At 38.6% G+C, this 9,153-nt stretch overlaps 1 protein-coding gene and 1 long non-coding RNA gene across 3 annotated transcripts; one reads left to right on the forward strand and one right to left on the reverse strand.

The window, feature by feature from the left end:
• Positions 1-1,474: 1,474 nt before the first annotated feature.
• LOC131016154 (60S ribosomal protein L2, mitochondrial-like) lies at positions 1,475-4,345 on the reverse strand. Of its 2 annotated transcripts, none has more exons than XM_057944778.1 (3): positions 3,946-4,345; positions 2,366-2,601; positions 1,475-1,799 (listed from the first exon to the last, which is right to left on the reverse strand). In XM_057944778.1, the coding sequence occupies exons 1-3, from the start codon at positions 4,029-4,031 to the stop codon at positions 1,774-1,776; spliced, it is 348 nt and encodes a 115-aa protein (XP_057800761.1). In that variant the 5' UTR covers positions 4,032-4,345; the 3' UTR covers positions 1,475-1,773. The 2 variants fall into 2 exon arrangements, with proteins under 2 accessions (XP_057800761.1, XP_057800753.1); XM_057944770.1 differs by lacking the exon at positions 1,475-1,799 and adding an exon at positions 1,814-2,131.
• A 537-nt stretch (positions 4,346-4,882) lies between these two features.
• Positions 4,883-7,643, forward strand: LOC131016215 (uncharacterized). The gene is made up of 3 exons (XR_009098887.1): positions 4,883-5,007; positions 6,819-6,883; positions 7,471-7,643. It is a non-coding gene; the product is annotated as an uncharacterized LOC131016215 (long non-coding RNA).
• The last annotated feature ends 1,510 nt before the right edge of the window (positions 7,644-9,153 follow it).

The following is a 9,153-nucleotide window of genomic DNA, read 5'->3' on the forward strand; positions in this document are numbered from 1 at the left end:
TCGAAAATTTCTTTTATAGTTAACTCCTTTTATTATTTTAAAATATTTTTACAAATGTTCCTAAAATCTCACAATGAAATTTTCATCAGGAATTAATATTTAGAATTTATTAATGACTTATTAGTTCTTTTAATAGTAGCAATATATATATATTGATTGGCATTATTAAATGGGGAAAAGGAAAATATTTTATAAATTATTCTTTATTTATAATGGATAAATAAAGGAATAATATAAAATGGGCTTTCCTACATCCTCAAAGGTACATGAAGTATTTCGATAAAAGAAGAACGATTGTATATGAGTTAGATACAGTCGTTTAAGGAAATATGGGTAGTTAGAGAAATGAGTGGATAGTGATTCACTGCATTTGTTGTTATCTTTTCTATTATTCACTCGAACACATGTTTCGTGTTATCAAAGGTTCAAATAAACAAAAGCGCCTGAGTAACCTATCGCGCTAAGGAAAGAGAATCATTGTCTTAAGTAGCAAAACACTGCAATCAGGTAGGCATTACTTTCGTATATATCAAATGAGCTTAAAATGTTACATTCAAGCAAGTTATTTCATGACAAAATCTTTGAGTTGAAGTTATTTCAAGTATTGTCTTGCCATAAAATGTTTTAATTTCAGTATGATATCTATCTGATATGGCTTTGCCAGTTATCATGTAATCGAATTCGGGTCTTGAGCAGTTGATAGCTATCCTGCCTTGGCTAGTGTACACCAGTGACCGTGAGTCATCTAGCGGGTTGGCCGGTCAAGTGACCGTGAGAGGTGGCCACCTCTCCGGCATACAGATTCAGATATGATAGATTACAAAAGAACTTAGTCTGATCAGACGAACTTTAGAATCACAAATGAATTTAGTATGCTTAGGGCCTTTTTAAGTAAAAACCCTTGGTTATACTATTGAAATGGCATGACAATTTACATTTATTATGTATGTATATGATTTTCGGCATATGTCTACTGAGTACTTTGTACTCAGCCCTGCATGTATTTCTAAATGTGCAGGTTGAGCAGTGATGAGTGATGATGGGGTGTCGTGCGGAGCTTTGTCATATTTACTAAATAAACTCTTGGCGATACATGTCTTCATACATGTATCACGTTCTATTTCCGCTGCGAACACTCAGTTATGATGCATATTATCCTATTATGTTGGATTGTCAAATCAAGTTATTGTATAAACACTTAAATCGGATACTCTTGACCGATTACTCGCTCTTATCTATTTATGTGTGTTTTTTTTCTCATATGATGTCTCAATCTTAGTTCAATTCCTTTATTATTATTTATCACCCCTTTTCTGTCCCCTCTCCTAATTTCCCTTCCCTAGTCACGGTTTCCCGGCATACCTATCCTTAGTTAAGACCGGTCGTGACAATAGTTGAGTTAATGGATTGAGAGAGTGTTAGGAAACAATTACAAGTGAAGAATGTTCTTCTTCTTCAGTAGAGTTGAAATTTCTCCTTTGTTTTCTCGAAAACCTGCTCTGCAATCATGGCCCCATTCCCATCAGCTCTTTTGATTTCAAGATGAGCCTTCTGCTATGAAGTCATCGAACTCGATGGCAATAGCAGCTTCGGCTTTGGCTCCGTACACCAATCTCTGCAATACAGGAATGAGATCGTGGGGTTTTAGGCGGGGGAAACATTGAAAAGCAAAGAGCGAAAGTTTAACGCGGAACCTTGATTCTAGAGAGATGGATTGCGCCGAAACACATAGGACATGGCTCACACGAAGCGTATATCTCATAGTCTGAGAGCTCAATTCTGTTGAGCTTCTTGCAAGCCTGAAATACACATTGTAATAAACAAAACAAAGACTGATTTTGGGTAAATGTACTGTTCAAGACAGATTGAGTTTAAGGATTTTTTTAGAATAGAGTTCTGTTAGAGATGTAGTATAATACAAAATTAAAAAATTCAAATCATAATATCTAAGTATATGATGCTATAAAGTATAAACATATCTAATCCTACAACTACTGAACTAAGGACATTTTCAATTAGCAAGAAACGGCAGCATTATGTTAACATGAAATCTCTCTCTCTCTCTTGCTTTGCTTGCCTTTATATCTTATAAGCAGAGCTTATGACACCTCGTATTTGCTTTCCAGCTTGCCTATATGGACAATATATAATGTTTTTGAGGATTAAACATCATAAAAAATGAAACTTCATAATATAAGAATATTATCCCTCCGCCCAATTAAAAAATGCAATATTCCATCTCCAAATTTAACATCATAAAAAGCGAAACTTACATCGGTAAAATAAAAAAGAAAGCAAGAGCCCAAATGATAATTAAATTGATGAATGATTCTCAGAAATCAAGAGTAAGATTTTTGTCACTAACCTGTGATCCTGGATCGGAACCAAACATGTTTGAGAGCAATCCGAGAAGTTCGATTAGGATCGTACTCTATCCTTTCCACGATTCCAGTGGCTGAAGTGCTTCGTTTCAGATCGATTCTGTGCTGAAATCGAAATCTCCTCGTCTTCGTTGAGAAGTTTCTTCCATCTACATTCCCGAATTGACCGCGGTGCGGCGAAATCGAAGCATCGCTAAAACTGCTCGTCTCTACAGGAGACCTGATCCGTGTAATGATTTAGGAGTCAATTTCTCAGATCTGGGAATGAAAATGCCATTATTTTATGAAGGGTTAATTGCCGCTAAATTCAAAAGCTTTTTAAAAATTCGTGATATTCTCACCAACTTCAAAATCGGCCTACAAATACATGAATTGAGAATCCGTTCTTAATGTTCCCAAAATTATTAACTCCGGTGAGATGAGGTGGCAATCACTGATTATGTGTCAAATACATGGAAATTAGGTATTACATGTCATTTTTTAATTTTTTTAATAATCTTATTTTAATAAAATATAATAATTTATTAATAAATTAATTTACAAAAAAAACAAAAAAAAAACCTACCCCATCTCTCCCATCTCTCATCCCTCTCCTCGATCTGCCGGAACAAGGCCACCCCGACCACCACCTCCCCAAACCCCCAGCGCCACCTTTCTGAAAACGCCACCCCGACCACCACCTCCCAAACACAGCAGCCGAAGCCCAAACCCCCTTCGCCACCTCCTGAGTTGCCGCCTCCAAAATCAAAGAAGAAGACCTAGGGCACGACGATGAGGATGGAACGATTTAGGCGATAGGGAGGCTGCGTGAATTGGTGGTGTCTAATTTTGAGGAGAGAGGCGGTCAAAATCGAAAGGAGAAAGGCGGAGGTGGTCAGTGGCTGTCTTATTTGCAGAGGGAAGAAGGAGTGTGGCCGGAAAATGAGGAAGGCGGTGGCTTAGTGCGGTGGTGTCTGATTTGGGTCCTAGGGCACGGCGAGGAGTGAGAGTCTAATTTGGGGGTGGCGATTTGCAGATGGCGGTCGTCCTAGGGTAAGGCGAGGAGTGAGAGTCTGATTTGCAGATGGTGGCAGCGATTTATGGAGGAGTGCGATGCTGGGCGTGGCTTCGAGTCCAGTGATTTCTTCGAGATGAGTGCGATCCTCCGTTGTCCACCACCGGCGATCTGGTTGTGGAAGGAGCAACGGCGGTGGCGGGGTGAGGCCACAGACCTGGTTCTGGTGAGGGGTAACGGTGGTGGCGGCGATTTCAGCAGCCCCATTTTCTTTTTCTTTTTTTTCTTTTAGTTGGAGATCAAAACGACGTCGTATTGTTTTAAAAGAAACGACGTCGTTTTCTTGCACCGCCGACTATGCCACGCTGTATTTACGGTAGTCCACGTCACCTTCAATTTGGGGGTATTTTTTGATTTTGGGAACATTAAGAACGGATTCTCAATTCATGTATTTGTAGGCCGATTTTGAAGTTGGTGAGAATATCGCGAATTTTTAAAAAGCTTTTGAATTTAGCGGCAATTAACCCTTTTATGAAATACGGATGTAAGGCTAAGCGAGTAGAGAGGAACCTGTAAATGGAGGTGGATAGTCTCGCCGTGGCACTGCGAGCGGATGTAGAGGCGGAACGGAAGACTGTTCTAGCGGCGGCGGACATGACGTAGTGTGTTTAACGATCAAAAGCGCCGACGAGAAATGAAGAAGAAGAAGAAGAAGAAGCAGCAGCTTGAGGGAGAAATTTTTCGTGAAGAAGAATAGCGGCGCGGCGTTCCCTGGTGAGCTGCAGCCGACTGAAGGAGACGGAGCCGGTTGCGACGACTTATGATTCTAGATTTGGGAGGGGAAGAGAGGCGCATATATGGTAGGGCGTCAGAGAAGAGCTGGCATACCATGGAGGCTCCTATGGTAAGGCGTCAGATACCAAATTAGGCACCGATTGTTTGAGAAGTCGCGACAGAGAATAAATCTCTCAATTATTGTAATGACCCGACTTTTTATTAAGGATTATATACTTTTAATTACTGATTTAAGGATTGATTATGGTAATTAGGGTTCAGCATCCATTAATAAAATACGAACTTATATGAATTTCATAATTTATATATGTGATGATTTATTTTTATTTTCAATAGATGATGCACTCAAAATATATTTTGAGTCCATTAATTTATTGTGGAGAATTTAACACTGAAGTGTTAAATATGAATCTTTTATCGATTGTTTACTTAAGCCCATGAGTAATTTAATTTATGTTAGAAGCAAGCTCAAATGGATTTTATGCTTCAATAAGAATTAGGCTTATATGTCTTAATGTATTTAAATGAGTTTGGAACCATATAATTATTTATTAATCTCTTAGATTTTTTTTAATGATTAAATTTGAATAAATCCTAAGCATGCTAAATCCTAAGCATGCTGAAGAATACTACGCATGCTGAAGAAATTCTTCAGTCATACAATGCAAGCTGAAAAAGAATTCTGTGTTCATACTGGTCAGTTGAATAAATTACACGATCCTCATCCATCCAAATCACCCCATTTTTCTTTAAAACCACAGCCACTTTCACCATTCTCACACCACCATTTTCAATTCCTGCAGCAAGTTCACACAGCAACTACACCACCAGACCAAGGTTTTCTTCTTAAACTGAGCTCGTTTATTTTGAGCTCTCTATTTCATTCAACTGTTGCAGAGAACCACCAACACATACGAATTTCTCATATTCCATTTCATGTGCATATGTAGCCTGCCTGTTTATAAACGGAATTTACACATACAAATGAAGGGTTGAAATTACAGGAATGAATGTTTAAGTGCAGTATGCTCGATTGAAGAACATTTACAGTATTTGAAAATGAATTCAGTAAAAAGCCTATTTCTATGTGTTTGACTGAAATATGGGGTGAGCCCCTGTTTTGTGTGAGATCCGAGGGAGACGGCAGCCGCGGTGGCTGCCGGTGGTCAACGGACGGCGACGGAGCCGCGGTGGCTTCCGATCTGCCAAAGAGGGGGAAGGGAGATAAGTTTTCAGATTTTATTTTAGAAAAGGGAAAGGATGAGGGAAGGAAAAAGAAAAGGAGAGAAAGGAAATTAGAGTTACCTGTTTCCAGACGGCGGTCAGCGGCGGAGCCATGGTGGCTCGTCGGCGGCGGCGGCGGCGGTAACGTGACAGCCGTGACGTCGCCGTTGCTCCGATTCAGCCAAATCGAAAGAGAGAGAGAGGAGTTTTCAGTTTTAATTTAAAAGGAGAAGAAAATGAGGAAAGTAGAGAGGGAGTTAGGTTTTACTTGCTTCACGGCGGCGGCACCGCGGTGGTTGCTTCGCCGGAGGCCGAGAGAGGGCGACGGAGGCAGCAGCGACGGTGCACCGCTTTGACGGCGGCGTGCGTCCTGTTTCCAGCAGATAGAGAGTAGAGGAGAGAGGACGAGAGTTTAGGAAGAAGAGAGTGCCGAGAGAGAGAGGGAGAGCCGCGCCGCTCGCCGGCGGCGACGGCGCCGATGAACGGCAGCGGCAGCGGACAATTCGTCCGAGAGAGAGAGAGTGTTGGGGAAGGAGGCTATGTGTGTGTGCGTGTGATGTAGGAAGAAGGAATAAGAGAAATAGGGTTTAGGTATTGGAAGTGGGCTTGAGAATTGGGCCTATGATGGGCCGATTTTTAATTAAATTGGCTGGGCTTTTTATTTAATTATGTTGGGCTTTCTGTTGGGCCGAGACTTGGGTCGATTTTAATAAGTGTTTGGGCCTTGGGCTTCTATATCTGTTGGGCTCGGCCCTTTTAAATAAAAATCTGATGGGCTTCTTTTATTTAAAGGATTTGGGCTTCTTTAATTTAATTGTTTGGGCCTTATTCAAAGAAAAACATGATAGACTTAATTTATCTAATTAATTTGGGCTTATATCTATTTAAATTATTTGAGCTCTTAATTATTAATTTAAATTGAGCTTGATTAATTTAATTATATATTGACCTTTAAATTAATTATTTAAATGGAGTTCTTTTATTTCAAGTATCTTTACAAATGGACTTTAAAATAAAATATTTTGAGTTAAACTCTTATTTAAATTAATTCTTTTCAAATGACTTATTAATATGGATTGTTTGAAAATGATTAAATTATTTTAAGTATGAGAAAGAATGATCTATGATGATTTAATTTGTCTATGTGATATTGTTTAATTTGTTGTTAAAAGATGGAATATTTGACTTGATGACGTGAGTAGAACGAGTTATGATTAATGCGCATGTTGATGTTCGAATAAATAGTTTCGAACCTAAATGTTAGTTATGTGATAAATGTTTTGAGTTTAAGGTTTTGACGAGATAAGATTAATATGGATGCTAGAACCCTAAAAATCATTAAAAATGAGATAGTTTAGTTTAGAGACCTATCTTCCTTTTCTTCACGACTTCTTCTCGAACTTATCGACTCTTCGTCAATAAAGGTCCAGACGGGAAGTGAAAGCTAAAGAAGGAGGTAACTCTACGCCCCTAGTGGGAACGGAATGAGGTGGGCTTTCTTAAAACACGTATATAGAGATCCCCTGCACACAGGCCTCTTATACGAAATGAAATGATATAACTGTGATATTTCAAATGATGAATGATTATTATGAAATGAAATGTTTATGGAAATGATTAATTGATGAATGGTTCTTATGAAAGGAAAGGTAAATGTTTATGAAATGATTGTCTGCCAAAAATATTTATGTTTTATGTATGTATCCTATCTGTGTTGGTTCGCCAACTATAAAGGAAATCGAATTCGGACCCTACGCTAGACGAAGGTTTGCTAGTAAGGGTTAACGTGTACACTCATGGAGACTGTGTGTCGCTTGCGACCGGTCTTGGCGTCCGTGGAAGGAGGCCTCCTTCCCGGCGCGTAAAAGGAACAGATATGGATCATATAGACTGAAAATGGGATGCGCATCCAACTTTATGAAATGAAAGAAAATGTTTAGTAAGCACAGGTCCTTCAAGTAAAACCCTGTGTGTTACTGTTGGCAGTACAATAAATGAGATAAAATGTTATGTTTCCGGCATATGTTCACTGAGTATTTTTACTCAGCCCTGCATGTTGTTTTCCCTAATGTGCAGGTTGAGCGGGTGATGGAATGGAGTGGAGTTGAGCGGATGTACCTTTTGACATAAAATAGTAATGTAACCTTGAGTATACATCTTCATATGTATAACTCACACGTATTTCCGCTGCAAGATACTCTGATTATGCTAATGTTTTATTTTAAGTATGATACTCTTTTGTTGGGTAATCCACTTCGACGGGTCTTCCCGAACGAACGTCTTGTATTTTCCCAAGTAATCAGTTATGATCCTAGTGTTATATAATAAATGTCTCTTTTCGTAAAATGTTTGATTGTTAAGTAAATGCCCCTTTCTTTCCCCGCTTCTTAATCCCCTTCCCGAGTCATAACCCCGGTTAAACCATCCTTAGGGATTGCGGGCTGTGACAGAGTGGTATCAGAGCAGTTCGTTTGCTCTGGCCCAAGAATTTTCCTTCAAAAGCCAAGTCTAGATCGAGTCATTTGACTTAAATGAATCTTATGACACCGCTCAACGCTCCATTGCATCACGCTCAATCAAGAAAAAGGTAACTGAAGTTACAATGTTTAATTATGTTATGGTTTTAAACAGTTGCAAGGATGTGATTGTGAAACGCAGGTTATGAATGAAATGTTGATGCTTTACCTTTTTATGGCACAATTTGTGTATATTATGTTGATTCGATTGTACGAATGAAAGGACATGGACACGTTTTTCAAGGAACATAGATTGCTATGAGTTACGTGATCATAATTAGAAAAGAACATAGATTGATGGATCAATAGGATATTCCTATATACTAGATGCTTGATATGTTGAATGAGAAAAATGACTGAACACCTCGAATGTTTTGGTTTCCTTCGGGAGACTGTAGTTTCGTTGAAACTCAAAGATATACTGAAAAGATACGTGCCACATTGAAAGTAAGTCAACGAAAGGTGGCATGAGATAACTTTAAGATGGACGTTACACCACGAAGGTTTTAAGCATAGTCTCTACGTTCGAAAGTTCACACATGACAGAATATCAAATTGACTTCGTTTCATGATGAGTTATGGAAAGAATATGGTTGGACTGTTACATTACTATGTTGTAATATATCTACTTATGGAAGAATGTTGAACGTTCAGAATATAAGTCTAAGAGATAAGACCCTATGCTTCAGCTATTAGCTTACTGTTACGAACTTAAGTTTTGTTATGTATAGTATGATGAGAATTTAGAAAACCCAGAATTACCAAGTTCGGGATGATGTTTCCCGTGTAACTGGGAAGTGATTATGTTGGACCTGGCCAGTCCACATGATCCAAATCTCAGTAGACGTCTTTTGGGTTTATAAACCCTGTATTTCAACTTCAGTTTAAAAAAAAAAAAAAAAAAAAATCAGATGGGTTCTCAGTCTAGGTCATTTTGTTCGACCTGGTAGTTACTCCATTTTACCCTCTGGTTATTTATTTGAGTCTCTTGAACAAATTTTCTGCAACACTTTATATCATTCGAGATTTGAGCCTTTGCAACTTTTGAGTTGTCCTAGTAGATTCTTTTGAGGTATACGACTAAGAAGTGTTAGTATATTGACTTAGTAAGCCACCCAAACTATAGCTTGGTTAACTGTCCATCAGTTTGTGTCTAAAATTAGTTGACATTAGTTTTTCTCCTCTGATTATTATCGACCACTCCTTTTGTTAACAATTTATAGTACAAACCGTAAGGTTTGAG

This window comes from Salvia miltiorrhiza, chromosome 1, assembly GCF_028751815.1.
Source record: "Salvia miltiorrhiza cultivar Shanhuang (shh) chromosome 1, IMPLAD_Smil_shh, whole genome shotgun sequence".
In the NCBI taxonomy this organism is placed as follows: Eukaryota; Viridiplantae; Streptophyta; class Magnoliopsida; order Lamiales; family Lamiaceae; genus Salvia; species Salvia miltiorrhiza.